We start from the raw sequence: 13,515 nt of genomic DNA on the forward strand, positions 1-13,515 counted from the left end.
TCCCCCCAGGCTCATGCAATAGTCTTAAAGGTGACCTAGAAAGTAGAGTTAGGCTGTACTTTTCTCTAATGTTTACCTTTTTCTCTCAATTTTTATAAATTATAAACATATCTTGCTACAAATTTAAGAAAAAGTTCTTGCTGCTAATGACAATATAGTTATAAAAAACCACACTGTCTTACAAATTAAGATATATATATATACACATATCACATATACATATATATATATATATTCTGCAAAGGTATAAAACAGCATAGATTGAACTCTGTCTTTCTTTTTTAAAAAACTTTTAAAATTAATTTTTATTAATGATTACACTGTAGCTGTCTTCAGACACACCAGAAGAGGGCACTAGACCTCATTACAGATGGTTGTGAGCTACCATGTGGTTGCTGGGAATTGAACTCAGAACTTCTGAAAGAGCAGTCAGAGCTCTTACACACTGACCCATCTCTCCAGACCCTCCTTTTTTTTTACTTATTATGTATAATCATACTTCCCAAATACCCAAGTTTTATAAATTTTTCTAAGTGTTATATAATATTCTTCCACATAACTTCATCATTTGTCTACCAACAGGTATTTGGGTAATATATCTTACAATAATGTCAAATAATAGTGCATCCAATAGCTTCCACATAAGCTTTTAGTATTGTAATCAGAAAATTATTATGCCATATGACATTTAAAAATTTCATCTCCATTACCAATGAAAAATAGTATATATAAAATTATTGGACCAAATGACACTTATGGGTTAGGGAGATGCACAAACATAACAGCCTGCATCTGAATCCCCAGACACCATACAGAAGCTGATGGTGGCACTCGCCTACAGCCCCAGAGCTAAGGATGAACAAAGACAGATGGGTCCAGAGGACTGTTGGCCAGCCAGTCTAGCCAAAGCACAAGCACTAGACTCATCATCATGAACAGGTCTCCTGTCTCAAACAGCAGACAGGAATGCAGTAGAGGAAGGTACTCCAGGTCAGCCTTTGGCCTCCGCATGTGCACATACATGTGAGCACACCTGTAATGAGCTCACACATACAGAACATCAGATATGTATTTTTTCAGGTTTTATACTTTCCAAGTGTTTTTCAAAAGGATTGCTAAATTATATCTCATCATGCTTATTAACTTTCCACCACATACCAACACTGAATAGCCCTTTAAATGATATTTTACTTAATATAAAAACAACCCATAGAATCCATTTTAGACAATTAAGTTGGGGTTCTTTCTGTTACTGCATAATATGTTTAAAGCCATATCAGAATCTGATGCTCTGTCTCTTGGTCCTGTTAGACATGCCAGTCCACACTGGTACCCATTTCCCCAATTGATTCTGTTACAAGGTGGTGACCAGCACACACTGGTACCATCTCAGGAATCTCAAACCCAAATGTAAGCTTACACGTCTGTGTAGCCCAGAACTGTCCTAGGGTCCTCTGAACTTCCTTCCTGAGATGGAAACGTCATTCCAATAGGGAAAGAGCTGGCTTGAGAAACCCAGACTTCATGCATTTGGATAATGTATTTTATCACAGTCACATCTTTATTTGAAAAAAAAGAAAAGAATAAAATCTTCCTACAGAACTTTTTAAAGATCATGGGGAAAAAATGCACATGAAATGTTTAGTGTTGTGTATACATGTGATACAGTGAAACTGCCCTGTCACCACCAACAGCAGCAGCAGCAGTTTCTATCCACACATCTTACACTGTGCCCATGGTAGGGATTTTCGAATGAAAGAATGCTTCCCTAGCTAATAGGAGACCTAGAGATGTAGCATATAGGCTCAACTACATAGTCACCCATGGGTGGGCAGAGAAACAGACATAGACACTTTGAAGATGGAGAAGCCTTGAGGGATTTGTGTAATTTACACAACAAAAATCTAGCTTTAAGGATAAACCCAGAGACCAGGCTTGGTAATACACACCAATCACCCATTTTTGAGTAGCGGGTGAGGGGGTGGGGCTGAGACAGGAGGATGATGAGTTCAAGACCAATCTTAGACTACATGCAGTATCAGACCAACCCACTACAGGAGGAGGATGAGTTCAAGGCCAATCTGAGCTACAAAGTGAAATTTTTGTCTTAGAAACACAAGAAGAGGTGTGTGGGCTATCTTAAGGCATGCTCACACAAGGCCGAGTGCATCGACTCTCCATAGGACACACTATTAACCCCAGGAAGGGCATGGGGGTGGGGGCGGACAGATCTTAATAGGTGAGTGTGAACAGGGCTGAATGGATCGCCTACCTGCGAGATAAGCAACTGGCAAGCTGCCAGCTCCCGCTCGCTGGCATTCATCTTCCTGTTGGAGTCCATCTGGGCACTCTCCAGCTGCTTGCTACGGTTCACGAGAGATTTGACCTCCGACTTCATCTTGCTAATGTAGAGGCGCGCCATGGTGAACTCCTCTTCGATGACTCCATTCACGTCTGCCAGCTGAGCACAGAAGGTAACATCAGAAGTTTGTGGCACTCCTGAGACCTATGAGTCCCTGAGACATTCCTAGCTTTTGGGCAAACACTGTAGCCACAGGGCTAGCTTAAAATGAATGTGACAAAGTCACCATCAAGTCCTCAGAGATTACACTCGAGAAAGTTCCCATCAAAAACCACGTACTCCTCAGTTAACCACACATTTCCTTGCTATTGATTAGAGGAAAGGATGACATCACAAGAAACACTACTGAAGAGTTTTTAAAGGAGAACACTCCTCAGAAGCCTCACCCTGCTTGTCTATAACAGTGACCCAATGACCCTAGCGGGGCCTTAATAATCCTGTTCCTCCCAGCACTTCAATTCTCTACACTTTCCACAGTGCTGAGGACCCCAACGTCTATGTGCAATGGATGAACTAGCAAAGACTTTCGCCACACTCTTCAAACAGAACCTCTAATGCCGGAGAACACGCCATTCATCCAGCGCCTGCTCACGTGAAGTTTCCCATGCTCAGCTATCTGCTGCTACCAATCTTTTTCTTTGCCTTTTTGGAGCTGCCCTTCCAAGTAGATAGTAACCTACTTATTAAGATATCTAAGAATGAGCCTAAGTTTACATTGAGAAGAGATGGTTCTGACAGGATTCTTGAATGAGGTATATCTGGCTTCTAACTTTCAGAACTCCACTGGAAACTAAAAATGAAAACAAGGTATTGGGTTATACCCCTCTGCTGAAATGCATGGTACGCTCACCAGCAGAGCCATGAAGAAAGTAGCTTTGTGTGTACTATATTTAACCACCAGAGGGCAGTCTTGCACCTTAGGAAGACTGTTCATCCCAGCAGAATCCAGCCCAGGAAAGCCAGCAATTTCTGATGTTCCAGTGACCTCCCTTTCTGCCCCCTCCCACCTGATCAAATGTTATCAGTGCTGTGATTAAGTCACATATTTTTCTGTGTAAACATTTGAGAACTGAGAGAAAATGGTATTGGGTATGAGCCCTGAATATTGGTAGCAAGCATGAAGCATACAGTTCTGCATGCCTGTAGTGTGATTCCAACCTTATAAGAGTTCAACAATACCTAACAATGATTGCAGCACAATATTGAGTGAACAGCAGGAAAATCTACAATTATCAGCTGTGACTCCCCTTCATGGAGGCCCTTGCTAAGCTTAAGTCAGGTTTGTGACTGCCTGAGATCCGCCTCCCAATGCTGCTTCCTCATTCCATCCATCCCATAGTGTAACAGCACAGATCCACTTGCGGCCTTTGTCATTAGTCCAGCATGGAAGGAGGCTCTCTGAGAACACTGGGATCTGTGAGAGTCATCAATGAACGTAAATAGGTCATCTAGTGTCAGGAACCTAAAAATAATCCCCAAACACGCAATTAAGTATTTAAAAACACTCTCATCATGCTTGTGATTTCTGGCAGGAAGGACCTTTAATGGCAAAAGCCAAACACGCTTTGATTTCATTAATGTGCTCTGTGTAAGAACTTAGCATAAAAACTACCTTTCCTTATTGTTATCAGCAGGAGGTGCCAACATCTCACAAATCAGTGTCACGTGGTCCTGTAAGCCTTTAATCAGCCCTGTGTCAGAATTGCACTGCTCAACACCAACACGAGGCTCTAAAAATTAACCCCGAAGTACAGACTAGCCAAGCTGGGACTTAATAGATTAACCAGGCAGGGCCTGAAACTGCCACCCTACGGCTGCACCACGGCTGTAACGGCACTCATTAACACTCAGCCTGGAACAAGGTGGAGAGTCCCAGGCCTCAGCCTAGACTTGCAGCAACATCCAGCGGCTTTCTGTCTCCCAGTGGTGACTGTGGGTTCCCAGGGTTGAACCTCTGCCAACTCTCTGAAGGTTCACTGAGTAAAGGTAAAATGTTTACGCTCAAAAGATTTTGTTGTCAGGGCCGTAAAGCGGCAAGTTCAGGGACATCACTCCTCCATCCAGTGTCTTCAACAAAACACAGGAACTACTCAGTACAAGGTGCTTTGTCATTGGGAAGCTACACCCGTCAAAACTATAGACCCTAGCATTGGGAGTGAGGGATAGGCTGTGGGGTCATCGCCATCCTCAGAACACAATCCAACAGTGCACTGAGAAAGTGTGACGCTGGCTTCATCTAATACTAACCCCATTAAAGGTATGTTCGTAATTCTCTATCCGATTTTTCTGTTTAATGACAACCTATACTGTGGCTAACCATTGTTGTTCTTCACTGATAACATTCTTTCTCTCTCCCTTCTCATCCCAGCTTTGAGACAACTCTAGACCACTCTCCCATTTCCTTCCCTTCCTCATCTCCTTGTCTTCAGGGGCACCAGTGTGCATGACTCCATTCACGGTAATCTAATTCTCCTTTGGGATGGTCCTTATGACCTATACCTGGCCGGCCAGCAGAGGCTATATGTACTGGGAATTTCTGGCATATAGTCCCTTCTCCTGGATAAAAGTGGTCAGTGACGCAGCCCACACTGCGTTGGATGTAAATGAATGAAGACTCGACAGTTGGTGCTACAGCAGTGATCTTGCTATGTGAGGCAAAAGCTTAAAGATATGAATATGACAGAGACTAGGACACGCAGAAAGGAAATAGAACGGCTGCGTCCTCTGTATTATGGAGCCACTGCAATGAAACAAAACTGGTTTCTCTAACTTTAATAAGCCACAAGTCATCTTGTTAAAGGACAGACTGCTTCAGTATGTCTGAGGTCAGCCTGGGGTCTAAACTGCTAATTAGCTCCAGGTGATGCAGATGACCTCAGGAACAGAGGCTCTGCCTCCTCCTGTTGCACATAATTAAGTGTGGTTTACTCTTCCAGCCACTGCTAGCTGCCTGTGACTTTCAGCTGGAAGCTTTCTCAATTCATACTGCTTGGCTGGAGAATGCTCACTACGTTGGGTTGGGTTCTTAAAGTGGAGAGGGCAACTGAGACCTGGCCTGCAGCTTCTCCCAGCGGAGCCCCAAAGTGGGGACACTGCAGGTAAGGCTGAAGAAAAAAAACCAAAACAACCAAGTCACACAAAACCAACCAAGACTGGAAGATGCTCCCCAGATCTGAAAGGCAAACTGCTCCTCTCCTCCATCCCCTTGCCCAGCCCCCTGCTTTATGAACCAGCTCTCCTTTTCCTGCCATCAAGTATTTCCCAGCATGCCACATGTGCAGAGCACAGCCCTGAGCCTCGGGTGCTACAGAGTAGGAATAGAGAATAGAAGTCTGGCTCACGGTCTTCACATCGTTTGTGCCAATGATTCCTCCGATCTCCCCCAGATCCTTGAGGAGCAGGTTCAGGATCTCTGTGGCCCTCTTCTTCTGGTGGTTACTAAGCTCTTGTAGTTGACTCAGCTCTCGCTGGGTGGTTGTCAGTGTCGTCTAGAAAACAAAGTCAGCCACGAGTTACCAAGGTGGCCCATGAATTCGCACCTGTGACCTCCAGAGCTCAAAAGCCCATGCCAGACCCAAACAGCACATGCCAGACCCAAACAGCACATGCCAGACTCAAACAGCACACGCCAGACCCAAACAGCACACGCCAGACCCAAACAGCACATGCCAGACCAGCCCTTTAATCATCCTCTGATCTCAGTGGAAGAGAACTCTGAAGGCCGACTGGTGCTCAGCACTCGGTTCTGATACAGGAACTTAATTCAGAGATGTTATCTTAAAACTAGGTATGTATTTATTAGTTGGTAATATCCACGCTAGCAAAGTGAGTTACTGAAAATGAATGCAGGGCCCAGAGCATGGCTCAGTGGGTCACGCACGGTAAGATCTGACTCCGGCAAACTGTCCTCCGACCTCCACCCATGCACCACGGTGCACGAACATAAAAATAAATAAGATGCAATAAGGTCTTTTAAATAAATAGAAGGTTGGAGAGACAGCTCCGTCAGTGAGGTGCTTGCAGCACAGGCATGAAGACCTAGGTTTGATTCTTGGAGGCTGTATCTGGGTCTGGGGGTGCAGGACTGGAAGGAGTCCTGTGGCCCACTGGCCAGCTATCTACCACACTCGGTGAGCTCCAGAACAATGAGACTGTCTCAGAAGACAAGACAGACGGCACTGAAGAAGGGTGCTGAGGGCTGACCTGATCTCTACGTGCACACACTGGCACAAAAAGAGGCCCTATGTTTACAGGATTTAACTACATTTTCAAATGTTCTTTCCTCCCCCTTGTTCTAATTCAGGTTCCCTAGCTCCGTGTTCAAAAAAAAAATCTGCTCCCTGGGTCACGTCCAAATACCCCGAGTAATGGGTCTGGAATCAATAGCCCAGACAAACATTAATGAGGATAGAGAACAACTTAGAACATCTGCTAATCCTCAGGGAAGCCAAATTAAATACTGTAATTCTTCAAAATTACTCAGGTTCCATAGCAGAGCTTCCTCGTAAGCAGCGAAAGCTCTACTTTCTCACCAAGCTTCCTCAAGCTGACCTCTTTTCTATCCTCCATGTTCCCTACCGGGAGAAGCAATGTGTTCTTTACTCAGAGCAATGGAGTAAGTACCTCTTCTAGCATCTTGGTGCTAACTCAGCCTCTACTCCCGGAGCCTTGCAAGTTAATTCAAAGGCATTTGCAGCCAGTCGCTACAATTGACTAAAAATAGTCTATTAAAGCAGTCTGATAATGTTCTGACACAAAATGAGAAGCACGTGATAGAAAACCTTGCCTTACTTTAAGATAGACAACACACAGAGGACGAGCTGTAGAAAGCCAGGGAAACGCAAGGCAGAAGCAGAGTAGCAGTCCTCTCTAAGTGAGTCTGCAGTGACTTAGATCAGCACTGCCAACTGTTTATTTCACCTTATTTAACACCACAGACAAAAGCAGCCCCGTCTCCTGGAAACCATTAGGAAGGCCGTTCTTCCTTCATGCAGGGCGGAGGTGTGGAGCAAGTAGCACTTCCTGCCTGCTCCACCGCCAGCAGCTAGCTTTCCTCCCCACCTACTCTGAGTGCCCAGGACTGATGTTTCCATAAGGCAGTATGGCACAGTCTAAAACACCAGGCCATTCAGGCAGAGGCATCACGGACACCAGGCTACAGCCACTCAACTTCTCCGAAAGCCATCTCCAGACAGCAAAGAGCATGGCATCTGCCATATCACCAAGTGCTCACTGGTCACAGCAGACTGCCTGTCACTAGCTTACCCTGTAAAACCCACAGCATCTGTTGCTCAGGAACAACCAGAAATACAGCAATATTCTGGCTGGAAGCAGGTTGACAGGACCAGCTTACCTCTGTCCTCCCAAAGCTAGGACAAGAAGCTGGAGAGGTGGGGAGCGACATCATTCAGTAGAATGGAAACAATAGACTGTTTAACTCCCGTGGGTCCCCCACCTTTGCTCTTTAATAACAATGCTTTCAGGGTTATTCATTGATCATCATTACTTCACCACACACAGAGGACCTTGCTAAGTGCTTTACACAAACCGTCACTAACACACGTGCCACTGGTGAAGCACATTATTGTCATTTTGATAAATAAAGCAATGAATACTCAGGACGGTTAAACATCTTGCCTGAGGCCAGAAGAGTCGAAAAGTCAAATTTCTCACTAAGCTTTTTCTGGATCTAGAGTCTGCATTTAACTGTTTCCAGAAAGCATTCTTGCTGATGTCATCAGCTTCCTGGGTGAAAAACAGCTGTGACAGGCAGTCTGTGGTGAAGGGACTGCTGGAGAGGCCTCAGGGAGCAAACTGAGTCTTAACTGAGGAGCATTCAGCCAACTGCCTTCCTATATAAGTGGGTCAACAAAAAAGTCCCGTCCCCTTTGACACCACTGCTCCAACCGTTTTCTGGGCGAGCTCATCAGTCAGTTGCTCGTTGGCCCTGGTCTTGTCCTCCACTTCCTGTGACTTCTGATCGTAATTGACAGCCAGCTCCTCCAGGGCCTGGAGGACTTCTTTCACCTCATCTTTAGCTGCCTCGTTTTCAATCTGGAGGCGTGTCAGCTCCTCCTGGATCTTCTCATAGTCCCTTCTGGTAGAAGCTAGAAGCTGGGGAAATGAGAAGACCAGGTGAGTGCGTTATATGTCAGCGACCTTCGAGCTACATGCACAACGCAATTTTAAAACCAGATACGGGAGAACAAGTTGGAAGCATTTAGGCTGTGGAGAACTCTCGCTGTGTGTTACAGATGCTAAACACATTTTCAAATGTTATTTCAAAAATCTTTTCTTTTTCCTTTCAAGTTTTAAGGAATTTATGCTAAGTCAGACTGAGACACACACACACACTCACACACTCACAGTCACCACACACACACACACACACACACCACATACGCACACACACACTAGGGCACTACAGCTGCTTGGCTTTTTCATGTTAAACAAAAGATAGGAAAATTGTTTCTAATGACTACCCTGCCAGAGCCTTTGCAAACAGTGCTACAATTTCAAAATCATCCAAACAATCCTTAAAATGAAGTCACTCTTCCTGAATGTCTATCAGAACTGAATAGAAGGATATACCCCAAACACTACCTACCACTGGTAAAATGAGTTTTTGGGCTGTGTTTTATTTGGCTGTTACCATTGTTATTTTCTGATTTCCTTTATGAGAGTTTATCACTTTGCAAGGAAAAAAATGTTAATGTTTGAACGGTAAAAAGAAAAAAAAAGGAATCGATCCAAGGCAGCTGAACCACTCTTGGAGATGCAAAGAACAGCATGGAAGCAGAGAACAGAAAACAGAAGCAAGCGACCGCAACACCACAGCTAAGATAGGAACCTATTAAATATGGTTCACGTGACTCCAAAGGCAGAATCACAACCATTACATGGGAAGATGATGGGATGCAGAGAGGAAGGAAATGGTTACAAGTGCTTCCTGGGTGTGGGGGACTGAGACTGGGACTTCGATCTCTGCCACCTGCTGTCACTGTAAGAGCCAATCAACAGCACTTTAGCAATGAAGCACCTTAAAGCACAAAAGAAAAAATACTTAGGTGATCTCAGCAAGAGAATTCTGTCTCTGGTAGATTGGCTGGCCTGTGCTTTGCTTAAGTTCCTATTTGTAAAATCCACGACAAAACAGATGCAATAAAGACATTTACAGTAGAACTGAATGCGGGTGGGGGGGGAGGGAGGCTGAAACCGGGTGGCCTCCTTTTTAGTGTACCAAATATACACTAACAGCACTATGGCCTGGCTGGCTTTCCTATCTGATGGTCTACTTTTGATTTTGTTTGTGTTTTCCCTGTAGGACAGAGCAGGGGGACACAGTCTAAGCCAAAACACATGCCAGACTCTTGCAACTGCCAGGTTATAGAACCAGCCTGGGTGCCCATCAGCAGATGACTGGGCAGAGAAAATGTGTGAGGAAGATAGCCTTTGGATGAATGATAAACAAATCAAGAGGCAGGTAGATATATGATGGGCAGGTAGACGACAGACAGATGATTAAAGATATATAAATACACACAAAGAAGTTTTATTTAGTAATTAGGAAAGAGGAGATCATGTCATTTGTAGGAACGGATCTGAGACATGTTAAGCAAAATAAGCCAGGTTCAGAAAGACAAATGTCACGCACTTTCTGTTCTATGTGAACTCTGGAGGGCTTGGGGAAGGAAGGAGAGCAGCAGGAGAGGCCAGTGAGACTGGAGAGGCTAGCGCGTGAATATGATCAATTATACCCAGATGCGAAAACCATTCTGTTTATATGAGGCAGTTCATAGAGGTGAAGTATCCTAAAATAGCAGTGTGCTGATACATTGAGACTGAGAAGGAACCACCTTCACCTAACAACCAGGAGAGAGGTGTGTGCCTCCCTCCAAAGACTAAGTACAGCACAGAGTAACCCCCTGAGGCCTCAGAGTACTACAGAGTCAAGCGCTTGCCGACTACACACAGCCACAGTCAACCTTTAGCAGGCACTGATAGGAGAGCTATCAAGAAATCTCCACATGCTTTAAGGTTTTAAAGAAGGCTATTTGTAAATTATATTTCTAGGACTAATGTTATCAACAAAAAGTAATTAAAAAAAAAAAAACCAAACTTCTGTGAAAAGGAATTCGTTGTGTCTGTTACCTCATCCTGATCCAACATCTGTTGCTTCAGCTTTTCAGCCAGCTGGCTCTGCTGGTTAATTTCATCATCCTGAAATGAAACATCATGTTTAATTTTTGGTTAGTTGCGTCGGTTTTGATATCCTGGTTTCCCTTCCAGAATCAGACACCACGAGGCCAATCCCCAGTCCCCATGTATTTCTTCACCCAGCGTTCTTTCTAGGAAATGTAGTATCTATCCAGAGAACCCAAATCCTTCCCATTCAGAAACCAAAGCTCTTATATTTGGGAGCTGAAAGGGACTACAGAGACTTCCTTCCCCAAACAAAGACGTAAACAGAATGGACTGTCAAGCACATCTGTGCCCAGGAATGTTGCCAAGTGGCGGGAAGGAAGGACCACTACACCATGCCCATTTACTTAGAGTAGAAAAACTAGTGTGTATGTGGAGTTTTCTCCAATAGACACCCCTCTTGACTGGCAACCAATAGTCTTGTCAATTGAAAGGAAAAAAAAAAGCAAAGAAGCCCTGCAGCCAGCTAGCTGGGTGTGCACACAGGAAAACAACAGTTCTCTTCACTGCCACTAGGTGATGCTGTTGAGAAAGCAACAATGCTCTGCCTGGCTCTCTCTCCACCAGCAAGCCACCTCCAGTGAAGGACAGGCGGTAGGCTTGAGGAGGAACCACTATGGAAGAATGTGGCCTTTCCTGCTCTATGTTCATGATTTCAAATGAAATTTTAAGTACATTCTATGAAAAACTGGCAATGGGGCTCCAGGCTCACATCTCCTTCCCTTATAAAAGTCCTTTTGGAATACTGGTCTCCAGTGGCACCCCCAAGCAGTCAAATACAACTCGGTGTACTACGTTGTCTTTGTGCCAGGTCCTGCATTGGTGTCTTCCTCATTAAAGACCCTTCTCCTGCTCTTTGGATCTGATTCAGAGGTGAGGTGAGACGGGTGAGTGGTAGAGCCTGGTCACAGAACCTGTTTGCCTCAGCCATCTGCAACATGTGTGGTGGGGTCTACGCCTGCTGGCACAGGGTTAAGTGATGGTGTAGCTGGTACTCTCCAAAGAGCACCAACACTCTCACTTCTGTGGGGGAGGCTCTGCACATCCTTATCCTGTGTCTTTGGTCTTTCCTACATACTTGGTCTCACTAGTCTGCTCAGAAAGCCCGTTCACACTGAACTTTACACACCAATGTTTCTTCAATGGCTGTATAAAATTTGATTATTTTTCCCCTTGCCAAATCCTTCTGGCAAAAAGAATTAGAGAAATTACAGCACAGCAAAACTGCCAAGAACTGGCACTTCTATAGCTAACTCGCTGTTTTGTAAGCCGTGTTTTTCTTCAACTTTATACATTTAGCATGTCAGTTACAAGGACCAATTGCATATTTTTGCTCCTCAGCACAGAAAGAGTAAACAGCTTAACACAAAAGTTCAACCTTATCTCTTCCCTAAGGCAATGAAACAAAATAACCCAAAATCCACAACTGCCCCCAAGTGACAGAAATAAGAAGGGACAGGGTGAGGTGACTTTCGTTTGCACACTGCACTCTTAGCAAAGCCTGAAGCCTTCCTCCCTAACAGGTGACAAGCTAAGATGTGAGAAAAACCATCCAGGAAGGTGAAGACAGGACTCCATAAGAAAGCAGATCAGCACTAGAGACAAGCCTTGAAGTAAGCTTGCCCTTTACGAGGGCAACTTTCTAAGGAATTAGTGTTGTCTATTCTGATTTCATTGTGATTTCCTAAGCCTATCTGAAAAAGGTGTGCTGTACTTTTTGTATGTCAAGTGTATCTCTTAGGATATATTTAAGCATGCTCCCTCTGAGATAAAAGATTTCAAAGCACTTTTCAAAAATTAATTTAGTTGGATTCTTCTTATACATGAAATGATACAGTCGCCCTAGTTGTCAAAAAGTCACTAACTCTGGAGATTTTTTTTTTGATAAACAGTCATTAGTACAATGTGTAATCAACTTACAATTCTTAAATTTACTGCCTTCAGTGAGAAAGACAAAGCCACCATCAATATTTTGATGCTTGAACCCAGTCCCCCATCATACTGACACCCCTTCCGTCCCCAAATGAGGTGTCTTCTCCATCAAACAAAGAGAGCCTGCAGAGGAGACTAATGAGAAACCTGGTATTTATAATACTGTTATATACCTAGGACTTTTAGTCCCCATAACAATCTTTGAAGTGACATCTGTGAGCCCTGAGTTACAGATGAGAATAGCGTACAGAAAGCATGGGCATCTTCTCGTATCATTAAGCTGCAGGTCTTCTACCAAGTGCAAGGTTTTCCATCAAGTAACGGGACCTTGGGTTTATCTCTTGTTAGACCCATGAGGAATAGCACAGAGGGAATTGGAGAAATGGTGTAATCTTTCTCCCACTGTGTCCTAAAAACCCTTACTGAGGTTACCCAGTTCCTTGGTTAAAGGGCTAAGGCCAAATGAAGTGAGTGTGGGGCTCGTAGTCAAGAGCTATGAACACTCATCCCTGCTCTACCAACTATAGGCTGTGAAAACTGAAGGAAGACATGAAACCACCCAGCTAATGGCCCACTTCATCCCAGAGACTTCCAGGTCTACCACTCAGTAACCGAAGAAGACACTGTGTCCCAACTCATGCATTCCCAAAGTATCTAAACATCTAAATCATTGGAAGCATGGGGCTATCCTCTAGAGTCTGCACAGACACATGAGAATGACGGCCAACAGGACACAATCAAGTGGCTCACAAACGGCTGAGCAGCAGACCAAGAGCTTGGATGCCCTCCAGGCATCTGTCCTGTGTTCTCTTCCATATCTCTCGGCATCACAGAACCAATTCTAATCTGCCATCCCAGAATCTGTAGATGTGGGAATCTGTAAAGTGAGGAAGAGATTGCGTGTGGCTTCTCATTGCTTAAAACAATAGCAGTTCTTAGGAGAAATCAAGACGTTTGCATAAACTATTAACTTACTATTGATCTACTTTTGCATTGAGGTGTTGAGTATAATACCCAGG

At 44.3% G+C, this 13,515-nt stretch overlaps 1 protein-coding gene across 1 annotated transcript in view; it reads right to left on the reverse strand.

Moving 5' to 3' along the window:
* Positions 1-13,515, reverse strand: part of Kif5c (kinesin family member 5C) — a 153,369-nt gene that overhangs the window by 38,407 nt on the left and 101,447 nt on the right. Inside the window, exons 13-16 of the mRNA XM_028769180.1 lie at positions 10,514-10,582; positions 8,270-8,476; positions 5,704-5,850; positions 2,273-2,461 (exon numbers count right to left, since the gene is read on the reverse strand). Of these exons, the coding sequence (XP_028625013.1) occupies positions 2,273-2,461; positions 5,704-5,850; positions 8,270-8,476; positions 10,514-10,582 (612 nt within the window). The remainder of the gene's footprint in view (positions 1-2,272; positions 2,462-5,703; positions 5,851-8,269; positions 8,477-10,513; positions 10,583-13,515) is intronic.

This window comes from Grammomys surdaster, unplaced genomic scaffold, assembly GCF_004785775.1.
Source record: "Grammomys surdaster isolate TR1022 unplaced genomic scaffold, NIH_TR_1.0 191, whole genome shotgun sequence".
NCBI lineage: Eukaryota > Metazoa > Chordata > Mammalia > Rodentia > Muridae > Grammomys > Grammomys surdaster.